At 50.3% G+C, this 12,408-nt stretch overlaps 1 protein-coding gene across 4 annotated transcripts in view; it reads left to right on the forward strand.

Moving 5' to 3' along the window:
• GATAD2A (GATA zinc finger domain containing 2A) overlaps positions 1-12,408 on the forward strand; it is a 98,698-nt gene that overhangs the window by 61,115 nt on the left and 25,175 nt on the right. For 3 of the 4 annotated variants that reach the window (XM_040241264.1, XM_040241267.1, XM_040241265.1), the window contains exon 3: positions 1,404-1,672. In XM_040241264.1, coding sequence (XP_040097198.1) covers positions 1,404-1,672 — 269 coding nt within the window. The remainder of the gene's footprint in view (positions 1-1,403; positions 1,673-12,408) is intronic. The other variant, XM_040241266.1, reaches the window with a different exon arrangement.

A 12,408-nucleotide genomic window follows, 5' to 3' on the forward strand; every position in this document is an offset into this window, starting at 1 on the left:
GAGTCCAAGGCAGTGCCTTGCGCTGTTGCTCATTTGTGAAGTCGGCTCCTTTAAAGAGGTGGCAGATGAGTTGCCTCAGGAGTGTGCCTCACATACAGCGATGTGGCTCCTTCACTACCCTGTACCACCCCCCAGATTCCAGAAGTTGGGCTCTGGACTGTTTCTGCCTGGCCCTACCCAGGACAGGCCTCCCAGGGGTTTTGCCTGGGAGAAACCCAGGTGCTGGGTGCCCTGCCTGCTTGGAGACAGCCAGGAGGTCTTCAGTGTGGGCACACTGCGGGGAGTGGTTGGGGTTCCCCAAGGGGCTACCGTGTTGGTAGGTGTGGGCATTGACTGTCCTGTGGAGAACTGGTACTTCGGGAGTTCAGGGGCCTGGCAGCTAGATTCTTTTTCGTCCTGTGATGAACTCTTGCGTGGCTTCTTAGATCCTGACCATTGGAACTCTGGTTTCCAGTGTCCTGCCCTGTTGGGACATCAAGGCTGGTCTCTGAGCAGCCCCTTTAAGAGCAAGTACCTGTGTCCCAGACTGGGTTGTGGAATGCCAGCAGTCTCCCTGCAAACAGCCATCACTGCGGTCTTCCTTCAGTGTCTCTGTGAGGGTTAACAACACTTCAGCTTGTTGTCTGGAACCGGTTCAAACTGGTTTTCTGGAAAGTGCTTTGTCTCGCAGACTGAATCCTGGGAAGGGTCATGTGGAGCCCAGTGATGTCATGGGATCAAAACCTGACTCAGCGGTGTTTTTTCCCCTTCTTCTTTTCTTTCTTCTTTCAATCAAGATATGTGTCTGCTGCAGGTACATGGTGCTGGGCCAGGCCTCACCCCATTCAGAGTTCACTTTGTCGGCAGTCAAAGGGTTAAATGTGATCTCCACCCCCCCACCCCACCCTGCTGAGGTGAGCAGGCAGTGCGGGGCTGCCCCTGGCTGAAGGGTCAGCCCTCATCAGGGCAGGGCAGGGCTGGACTTGGGCTGTGGCCCTGCTCCTGGGACAGCGTGGTGCCCCCTTCTTGGATTCCAGATCGCTCACATCCAGTGCGCTTGATCCCGCCGGAGGGGGTCAGACCTAGAACAGTTTCCTCTATTTGCTCTTGAGTCTGGAATGCAGAGATTACCCCCTTCTTTATGACAAGCAGCCACCCTCCCTTGTTCCTGCCCCGGTCCCGGTAGGTTTCTGGCCCCGGACGGGGTGACACATAGCTTGGCCTCCCAGATGCCCTGTTGCTCCTGCTCAAGCCCGTGAAGAAATGTGCTGGGCACGCTTTGCGGGCCCTTCATTTGCTGTGCCCACCTCTGCCATTGTCACATGGTGAGGCAAACACTCCAAGCTGACACTGTGAAAAGTTTCTGAGAAGATAGCCGCTTGGTCGTGCCAAGTTTAAATGTCATGTTTTCCCCTCCCCTAAAGTTCAGAATGACTGAAGAAGCATGCCGCACACGGAGTCAGAAACGAGCACTTGAGCGGGACCCAGTGGAGGACGATGTGGAGAGCAAGAAGATAAAAATGGAGAGAGGAGTGCTGGCCTCGGATTTAAACGCTGACGGAGACACGCGAGTGACGCCTGAGTCGGGAGCAGGTCCCGCCCAAGGGCTGCTGAGGGGGACAGAGGCGACGGCCACGGGCAGAGGCGAAGGGCAGGCGGGCGACGGGCCTGTGGACATGCGGACCACGCACAGGTGAGCAAGAGGCCCGGGCCCCGGCCGGCCGGAGGTGAAGCTGCCCGTCGGGCCTGGGGAGGCATCTTTCAGTGCGTGGCCATGGAGACGCCTGTGGGCTCCAGCTCCGACATCTGCCCACTGTCCGGCCAAGGGACCTCCGTCCTGGGGCCCAGCTGCCTGCAGTGTGGGTGGCTGTCACCGGATGGGAGTGGTAGCCTCTGTCGGCCCCCCTGCTTGGCTGCAGGTCTCAGCTGAATGCGTGCCTGTGTGCCATTCTCTGCTTCTGGTTGTAGGGAAGCGGGAGTTTTTCATTTGGTCCTGCCTCCCTGCTTTTCACGTCTAGGGCACCGGGGGGTCAGAGATGCGGCCGCCCCCTGCCTGGGTCACTGGGCTGTGGGCAGTCTGGAGCCACCACTCCTCTTAGGCGGTGGATGTGGGAAGGGAAGCCCCTCTCTTCCCAAGTTCGGTACCGTGTGCTTCACTGGTTTCCCCTTAGTCAGTACGGATGGCCTCAAGAGTGACTTTCCCAATCCTCAGCTTGAAGGAAAGAAGACTCAGTGTGCCACCCCATTTCTTTTCTCCCTGTGCAAAGAATTGCAACGCCCCACCCCTCCCCCAGCTCTCCCGGGTCCTCCCTTGAGCTCAGGTGAGCGGTGTTCAGCCCTGCTGTCCCTGCTGTCCTGGGAGCCAGCAGCTGGGGGGCATGTGGGTGCGGCCGCAGCCCCCGGGCAGCCCCGCGGCCCCCCAGCGCATCCTCTGCACACTCCCTTCCGGATCTGGCCCCCGGGATGGGGGAGGGGGCAGTAGGTGGGAGGTGCAGCTCTGGAGAGCCTAGGTGCTCTTCCCTTTCTTTTGCTGACTAATCCCACAGAGGGACCCCAGCCTGCAGGCTATGTGTTAAATTCACTGGGGGCCCAGACGATTGGTGTTCTGAGGACTTCAGAGATTGTCTGACTCGGTATTTCTCGGCTTTAAAAATTTTACCTCAAGATAAATTGAGAACTTAACTCCCTCCTGCTGGGGAAGCCTGTTAGTTGGGGGAGTGTGTTTGTGTTCTTGCTACCCAGAAAGGCCTTTCTGTCTGACTGCTTTCTGCCCTCCCTGTTTTAAAACCAGAGGCCTCTTTTAAAGTTCTGGAAATTGTGAGTTTGGGTCTGCTTTCCCTTCAGCAGTGTCACATGTGGGTGAAGAGGAGCAGCCCATGTTTGTGGAGACTCGCTGGGACCCTCTTAAGTTCCTAGGCGGCGGTGGTTTAGTCATTAAGTTGTGACCGACTGTTGGCAGCCCCAGGGACCGCAACCCGCCAGGCTCCTCTGTCCAAGGCATTTCCCAGGCAAGAATAGTGAAGTGATTGCCATTTCCTTCTCCAGGGGATCTTCCTGACTCAGGGATCAAACCTGCATCCCTTGCGTTGCAGACAGTCTCCTGCATTGTAGCTGGATTCTTTACCACTGAGCTGCTAGGAAAGCCGTTTCTAGCTGTCTGGTCTGCATTTTTCCCCTGTAATCACCATGCTCTCCTGTAGGGCAGGCCAGTGAATTGTGAGGGGATTGTGAGGTTACGTGAAGGAACATGGAAGAGTGTGGAGCGCAAGCGACAGACCAGCCCAGGCACACAGCAGGGGCCCTCCTGCAGGGCGAGACGTGCCCCGGTGTCTCCAGACGTGAGGCAGTGTGAGACTGTGGAGGGTCTGGCTTTGGCAGAGTGGGGGTCAGCTCACGCTCCCTGGCTGACCTTGGGTGGATGACCTTAGTCTGTGCTTCTTCATTTGTAAAATGGGTGATAATGTCTGCTTTGCATCTCTAGGTGACAGATGTGTACGCAGAAATTGACCATGGTGCGTGGCATGAGAAGTGTTGGTGACGAGTACTCTTCAGTTTTAAACTTAAACGTAAAATAAGATGTCGCTTATAGAGCTTAGTGTTTCCTTGAGTGCCCACACAAAATGTTCTGTCTGGTTTGTTGGAGAATTTTGCCAGAATACTAGGATCAAGTCTAGCCCAGAACCATTCTAGAACTAATCTTTTTTTGGGGGGGTGTCCATGGTTTCTGAGTTAGAAGCCGGCAGTCTTTGGATCCTCATTGAGAGCATCTGGGTCATCCCTTGGGAACCTCCATACAGAGAATTTCATTTGATGGAGGTGTAGCATACGTGATAAAAAGTAGACATGTGCCTCTTGGTATACTTCACAAACTAATCTCTTTCTTGTAGCTCGAATCAAGAAATATATTATTATTCAGCCCCTGCATACCCTCTTGTTGTCACTACCCTCTGAGTAACCACTCTTTACTTCGAACAGCAGAGATTAGTTTTTCCACTTTAAATAATTGGAATTATGTAGTCTGTGGCCTTGGCTTACTTTCATTCAGCATAATGTTTGTGATGTTTACTTATGTTGTTGCCTTTAATATTTATTTTTGAGTCTTAGTTGCGAATGTGAGCTGTGGGCTTAGTTACCCTGCAGCATGTGGGATCTTAGTTCGCTGACCAGGGATTGAACCCACGTCCTCTGCACTGGAAGGCAAATTCTTAACCAGGGGACCACCACGGAAGTCCCAGGTTTACTTGTGTTGTTGAATGTTGGAATAATCTTTTTTTCAGTGCCATGTAGTATTCTTCTAGATTTTCTGTTTGGCTTTTTTACCTTTGTTAATTCTTATTGCAGTATAATTGCTTTACAGTGTTTAGTTAGCTTCTACTGCTTAGTGAGATGAGTCAGCCACACATACACATGCCTCCCTTCCCTTTTGGGCTTCCGTCCTATTTAGGACACCACCGCGCATTAAGTGGAGTTTCCTGCAACCCGCTGCCCATTTTGTAAAGCGTGTCAGCAGTGTATGTGTGCCAGTGGCAGTCTCCCACTTGGTCCATGCACCCCTGCCCCTTGCGCTGGCTCTTTCTGCTCGGGCTGCTGCTTTCTTTCATGCTGTCCTATTCTTATGGTCCAGTTTGGGCATATTGAAGTCTAGAGGGAGTTTCTGGTGGCTTCTAGCAGAGAGAATTTCCTTTTTCTTTAAGGAAGTGGCTGGTGAATTTAAATCAAGATACAACTTTTAAAAAAAAAACCTACTTTGGGGGATTTCGAGCATGTGGAGATTGGTGAAGAGGCAGCAGGATGAGTTTTCTCTTTCTCTTCAGTTCCTCTTTTCATCTCTGGCATTTTTTTCTGACATAGTCTTCCAGTGTGTATGTTTTCTTTTCAAAATGAGTCAAGACTGGAAGGCAGCTTCCAGCAGTGATTGAGTAAAGAGAGATTGTCAAATCCTTCCCCCCCCCCGCCACCAAAAAAAAAAATAGCTATAAAGCAGGACAGAATTGAGAGCCCAGCCCTCTCTCCTTCCCTGAATCAACTATTCCAGCATCCTGGAAACGGACCACAAGCATGCAACAATCTGAGAAGGGTTTATGCTTAAGAAACTGCTGAAATGTGGGGTTAAAATGGTGAAAATCTGTGTCACTTCACCTGATGCTGCTCTCATGCCCTCTGCCCAGCTCTGTTCACAGGGCAGCTCTGCCTGGCCAGTGCAGGCTGTGACGGGTGAGAAGGGGCTCACTCAGTTGAGAGTGGTGTTGGCTGAAGTGACAGTTTTGAAGATGACATGTGGGGAGGGACAGTAGCTCTGTTAGCCCACGTTTGCAGGCATATTTGGGGCAAGAGAGAAAAACTGTTTGAAGGAAGAATCCCTAGAAATGTATTTGAGGAGAAGCTTATCCAGGAAGCTCAACAAATCTCAAGTAGCATATATGCAAAGAGATCTGTACCTAGCACATCATAGTCAAACTGTTACCAGCCACAGAAAAAGAGAAAATATCAAAAGTAGCAAGAGAAGAACAACTCATGACATATAAGGCAAGCATTAATATAATTAACAGCTGACTTCTCACCTGAAACATTCAAATGGAAACCTAAAGGGAACTAAATGCATTCAGAGTACTAAAAGAAGGAAACTATAAACCCAGAATTCTCAGTGCATCAAAACTGTCCCTCAGAAACGAAAGCAGAAAGACATTTTCAGATAAACAAAGACTGAGAGGATTTGCTGCTGGCAGATCTGCTGGTTCTTCAAGCTGACAGGAAATGACATGTTGGTAACTTATGTTCACAGGAAGAAATAAAGAGCTCTGGAAAAGGTAAATGTGGGCTACTGTAAAAGACTTTCTTCCCCTCATTTCTTCTTAGATAAAAGGCATAACATCATCTAAAGCATTAACTATAACTCTGGGTAGAATTGACAAAAACGACCATAGCTCTTTGGCAATTGATCTAGAGTATATAACAATTTGTTATATTTATAACATATATAGATATATAATATATGGGACAACAGCAGTACAGAAGGAATGAGATGGAGCTGTATGGGAATAGTTTTTCCATTTTACCAGGAGGCAGATTGTGATCTTAGTAAAATGCTTATTGTAATCCCTAGAGCAAAGATCCCCTGGAGAAGGAAATGGCAACCCACTCCAGTATTCTTGCCTGGAGAATCCCATGGACAGAGAAGCCTGGTGGGCTACAGTCTATGGGATCGCAAGAGTCGGACACAACTGAGCGACTAAGCACAGCACACAGAGCAGCTATTAAGAAAATAACTTTAAAATATTGTTTAAAAAATCAACAGAAGAATTTAGTGGTACATTAAATATTTGACACAAAAGAAAGCAGTCAGTGAGGAAAAGAAGAACAAAAAAGAAGGAAGACATGTAAAAAACCAATAGCAAAATGATAAATGTATAAATCCACCCAGATCAAAAATATATTAAATGTGAATGGTTTAAATACTTCTATAAAAAGGCAGAGACTGTCAGACCAGATTAAAAGGTAAGATAAAGCTTAATTATATATTGTCTATAAGAGACACCCCTTAGATCCTTACATAAAAGGCTAAGGGAGAGACACCGTAAATAACCATAAGAAGACTAGAATGACTGTATTAATATCAGATAAAATGGACTTTGGCTTCCGAGGTGGCACAGTGATGAAGAATCCAGGTGCCAATGCAGGAGACTTGTTACGAGACGCCGGTTTGACACTTGGGTCAGGAAGATCCCCTGGAGGAGGAAAAGGCAACCTAATATTCTTGCCTGGAAAATCTCGTGGAGAGAGGAGCCTAAAAGGCTACAATCCATGGGGTCACAAAGAGTTGGGATATGCCTGAGCGTGTGCGCATACATGCACACACAATCGACTTTAAGACAAATATTCCTAAAGCCAAAGAGGGACTTTTTGTTTTTTTTAAATGTGGACCATTTTTAAGTCTTTGCTGGATTTCTTACAATGTTGCTTCTGTTTCATGTTTTGGTTTTTGGCCACGAGGTTCCCCGACCAGAAATCGAACCCACACCCTCTCAACCGGAGAACCACCAAGGAAGTCGAAAAGAGCGTCATTTTTTTTTTTTTTAATGGCACAGCAGGAAGTTGTAACAGTCACAGATGTACATGTACTTAACGATAGAGTCCCAAAATAGCTGAAGCATAAAACGATAGTCTTGCTAATAGAAATAGATAATTCATAAATTGTAGTTAGAGACTTCATACTTCTCTTTAAGTAATTGGTAGAGCAAATAAGCTGAAAATTGGCAAGATTCTGAAAGACTTGAAGAGCACTGATTCTGTTTGGCTGCTGCTGCTGCTGCTAAGTCGCTTCAGTCGTGTCCGACTCTGTGCGACCCCATAGATGGCAGCCCACCAGGCTCCCCCGTCCCTGGGATCCTCCAGGCAAGAACACTGGAGTGGGGTGCCATTTCCTTCTCCAATGCATGAAAGTGAAAAGTGAAAGTGAAGTCGCTGAGTTGTGCCGAACTCTTAGTGACCCCATGGACTGCAGGCTACCAGGCTCCTCCATCCATGGGATTTTCCAGGCAGGAGTACTGGAGTGGGGTGCCATTGCCTTCTCTGTTTGGCTAAAGGGTGTCTATAGAATACTGGGAAATAACATCGAGTATGCACGCGGCACAGGGTGGATCATAGGCTAGGCCATGAAACGAGTCTCAAGGGTGGCTGTATTAAAAGAGACAATAACAGGTGTCGGCGGGGATATGGAGAGGTTGAAACCCTTATATGTTGCTGGTGGAAATGTAAAATGACACCAGCAGTTTGGGAGTTTCTTAAAAAGTTAGATGTGGCCAAGTTAGCACATGACCCAACAATCTGTCCAAGGAACGTACCTGAGAAAGTACATCTGCACAAAGACAAGTGCATGGGCGTCCGTAACAGCATCATTTGGGGTGAGGGGCGTGTTCTAAACTTTGCTTGTAGGGATGGTTGCACAACTCTAAATTCACTTAAAAATCATTGAGTTATACTTTTATAGTGAATGAATTTTTGCGGTATGTAAATTATGTCTCAGTATGGGTGTTTAAAATTTAAAAATGAGGTTAAAATAGTTCAGTTTCCTTTATGGCATCCATAAATGTGTTCATGGAAAAACAGAATCCCACAGAGGTGGTAGTCGAGCCTGTTGGTCTGAGACCAGCCCAAAGGTCATGAGCCTGTGCTGCCCTCCCCACCCAAGTCCAGACTGTTGGATGCGGCTGGAGCTGCATCCAACAAAGGAAGCTGTTTGGGGGTTCTCTCTCTTTTTTCCTTTCTAAGATAAATAGACTCCATTCCTACACTTTGCTATAGAGGAGACTCTCTGTCACAAATTGATCTTCAGAAGTAATCTAGGCTCACACAGGTGAGAATAGCTTTGTTTTTCCTCTCTTGGGTGGAGATACATTTAACTCAGTAAAATAATGAACCTCTTTGCCAGGCCTTCTCCACCTGAAAGGTTGGGACAGGGTCCCTTGGCTCCCCTGGGCTGTGTGAGGTGGGAGCTGCATGCTTACACTCCCATGCTTCACTGAAAACATTTGTGTGTGCCTTTTTCTGAGTTGCCAGCTCTCCCTCGATTCTCTGGCAGGCCCGGTGCTGGCCCTTGGGGGCAGAAGTGATGGGACAGGGTTTTCTAGGGTACCATAGTGTGGTCAGAGAACCTGCAGAGCTGTTGGGGAGCCTTGATTTTAGGGGTGTGGTTCACAAGGGCTGAAAGTCACTGGGCACCTGAGCAGACCATCTCTGTTTCCTTATTTTACCTTGGGGGGAAACAAAACTAGGGCTCCTAGGCCTCGGGCACAGCAGGGGCAGACTTGGAGCCCCATTTCTGCTTCTCACCAACCAGCCCTGTGGGCCTTGAGTGGATGTGTGGGGCAGGTGGCATGATGGCTGCCTTTGCTGGCTTCCATTGGGTACGTGGTCTTCAGGCAGCTGCTTCACCTGTTCTTCCTTCCCCATTTTGCGTCGTGTGTCTCTTTTGCTCTGGGACAGAGCTTTACTTGGACCAGTGGTGTGCCCTGTGGCGTGGATGGGAGGCATTCTAATGTGTATTCTCATCCCCGCCAAGGTGCCTGCAAAGCAGGCCACCTTTGAAGCAGATATCCTTGATGACAGAATCACTGCCCTGTCCTTCTTTGGGACTCTGATAGTGGTGGGTGACACTGTATAGAAGCCAGGGTTCTCAGGTCATTTGCCAGTAAGACAGGACTTAGCCACTCATAGTGGTGAGCGGTTTGTGGGAGCACGTCATCCACACCCTGGTTCATGCTTGAGTCCTCTTCCAAAGTGAATGACCCTGAGAGTAACGTGGTGGTGCTTCCGCCTGCTGTCTGCAGCGTGGGCTTGTGTGGATGGCGTCGCTCTGTTCTGAGTAGGCGTTGCGTCCACAGGGCCGGGTGTATGTGTCACTTGCTGTTCGTAGGTTGTGGGGCCCTTGTTTGTTTGCGCCTGCTTTACCCGCAGTCTGCAGGAGAGGATGCACGCAGCAAACACTGGGGTTGGCATTGCTCTGCCAGGAGCGCTGCTGGTACCGGCTGCGGATGCTCTCCTGCTGCAGTTTTCACAGGTGTACCCGCCTGTGTAGTCCACAGGCTTATCGGGGTACAGACCCTTAGCACCCCAGATGGTTCACTGGAGCCATCGCACATACACTGCCCTTCCTGACGGGGTGTATTCTCCCACTTTCCATCAGTCTTGCTTCTTCTCAAACCTCCTAGAAATAGAGAGTGTGTGCTTGGTGGGGTCTACCGTCTCTGACTCCGTGTGATTGGGATTCATCCCTGTGGTGTGTATCAGCATCTCACTGAGCAACTCCTGGGTGGATACGCGTAGTCACCCACTCACCTGTCCACGGATACCAGGCAGTCTCCAGGTTGGGGCTGCTGGGAGCATTCCTGTGGAAATCTTCACATGAATAGGGATCAGGCTGGGGTCACAGGGTAGGTCAGTATTGAGTTGTTTTAAAAGAAATTGCTACACCTTTCCTCTAAAATGTCTGAGTGCTTTCACTTGTGTGTGGAGAGTCAGCTACTTGGTCCTCACTGAGTGTCAAGTCTTCACAGTTTTAGCCATGAGGTCTCCAGAGAGGTCTGAGCCCACGTCCTGGTCTGCGTGTGTGACCACCAGCCCTCTGCCTTCCGTGACAGGGTGAGGCCAGCACTGTTGGCATGCCAGCAGCTGTGCGGGGTGGTGGTGGTCCTCCATGGCCGTGTGCAGCCCCGAGCACCCTCCTGCCCTGTCCTCCCCACCGTGCCCCACTGCAGCTGTGCCTGACCCTCCTGCCAGCTGTCTGCTGGAATGTGCGTCCTTGAGTGATTTGGGGGAATGTGACATGGCTGTGGGCCTGTGATGGCTCTGGAAAGGGCTCTGGTTCTCACAGCCCAAGTAGGTGTGGTGGCCCTCACCTTGGCTCTCCTACAGTCGCCAGCGATCGACCCCTGTCCCTCCTGCACCATGGGCTTTGGGAGTCCTGTAGCCAGGAGCCTGTTCTTTGTGGCCATCACTTCCCATAGGTGGGGGCTCTGACACACCGTGGAGCCTAGCCCCTCCCGAGCCACCTGTTGTGGGCTGGCCTTTCATTTGCTAATTCTCTGTCTGCTGCTGGGCGACTTCCAGGAGAGGCCAAGCAGGCTGGGGAGCAGCTCTGTCAGCTTCAACTAGAAGTCCATAGCTTGCTTGCATTTCAGCACGTGGAACCGAGGAGTATGTTCCTTCAGAAATCAGTTCCTCATTCTGTACTCCTGGCCTCAGCTGCCACCTCCCTGAACCTCTGTGACTTCTCTCCATCTCTTCCTCGTCTTCTGCTTCTCCCCTTCCCTCGGGGCTGCTCATCCCAGTTCTTCTCTGTCTGACCACATCTTATCACAGGTTTTTAATTGAAATTTGAAGGAGTTCACCTGTACTACTAAAAATCATTATTTTTGGATGGCAGCATGACAGACTTGAGGTGCCTTGTTTTCTAACTCTCAGAGTGACGTAGGGACATATTGTGAGGGGCATATTGTGAGCCAGCCTGGTCGGGTAAGGAGCCCCCACAGTTTTGCCACTTCCCTGTTGCCTTTATGGCGCCCTCCTCTGGCTGTGGAGGGGATGGCTTCTCACTGGATAGTGCCAGCCTTCCATGTGACTGCCCCACCAGGAACCAGAGGCCACTGTGTAGTCATCCAGGTAAGCAGCTGGGAATTACCAGGTGGTGCTTGTGTTAAAGAACTACTTGCTGATGCAAGAAATGGCGGCTCGATCTCCAAATCAGGAAGATTCCCCTGGAGGAGGGCATGGCAACCCACTCCAGTATTCTCGCCTGGAGAACCCCATGGACATAGAAGCCTGGTGGGCCGCAGTCCCTAGGGTTACAAAGAGTCAGATACGACTGATGCAACTTTGCACGCACAAGGAACTCTTGGCTTCACACACGTGTGAGTTAAGCAGATCGGCAGATTAAGCAGATCACTTCCTTACTTTGAAATTACTCAGTCTGATTCTGCAGCCACCGTTTCTGATGTCCACTCACGGTGTGGCTCCTGTTGGAGTGGTGTCCTCGCAGCGGTGGTTGTTGAAGCATCTGCCTACGGGGGTCACGACAGAGGGCCTCTGACCAGCCCTCTGCCGTGGAGGCTCTGCTCTCGTATGCGTTGCTTTTTATCTTGCAGCTGGCGTCTCTGACGTGATGAAAACAGGTGTACCAGCACCTTAACCAGCCCTGGGGGTGGGGATGGTGAATGTGCCAGCCTGAGGGATCCCGTCTTGACCCCCAGCCACCTAACCCAGTGAAGAAGTGGGCTGAAGGGAGCTCTGTTTGTGACCCCAGGCCAGCGGGGGTGACACACCCGGAGAGGAACATTTCCCCAGCAGAGTGTGCCCTGCGGAAAAGAAGAGCTGGCCTGATTGCAGGAGGTTTCTGGGTTTTTTTTTTCCCTTAAGGCGAGCATTTGAATTGTAATTTGTGAGCCTGAAAGGGAGTGGGGATGGCAGGTGGTTTAAAAAAAAAGAATGTGGGGTCTGACAGCTCGATTTCACTCACACCCCTGGGTAGCCCAGGACAGGCCTCTCCACCCTTGGAGCCCACCCTCTGCTCTGAAGTGAAGTTGGTTATACTCAAACCTCAGAAGGTCCAACATCATTCAGTAAAGTTTGTCCCAGTGCTGGTGGGAAGGAGCCTTGGGACTCATGGGTATCCAAGAATGAGGGAGGGGGAACTGAGTTCTCGGTAACTCTGTGATGGGCCCACCTGAGGGAGGAGGAGTGCAAAGGAGGCAGGGAGTGTCTGATGGGTGGGAAGATGGGAGACATACCAGACGTTGCTACGTGTCCCCTTCCTTAGGTCCCAAGCTGTCAGAGTGCTTATTTTTAGAGCTTAAATCTTAAAAATAGTTAAAAATAGTTGTGATGTAATCACACAGAAAAGCTTTGGGTCTTAGGGCTCTGAGACCTGGTGACATA

This window comes from Oryx dammah, unplaced genomic scaffold, assembly GCF_014754425.2.
Source record: "Oryx dammah isolate SB20612 unplaced genomic scaffold, SCBI_Odam_1.1 HiC_scaffold_5, whole genome shotgun sequence".
Taxonomy (NCBI): domain Eukaryota; kingdom Metazoa; phylum Chordata; class Mammalia; order Artiodactyla; family Bovidae; genus Oryx; species Oryx dammah.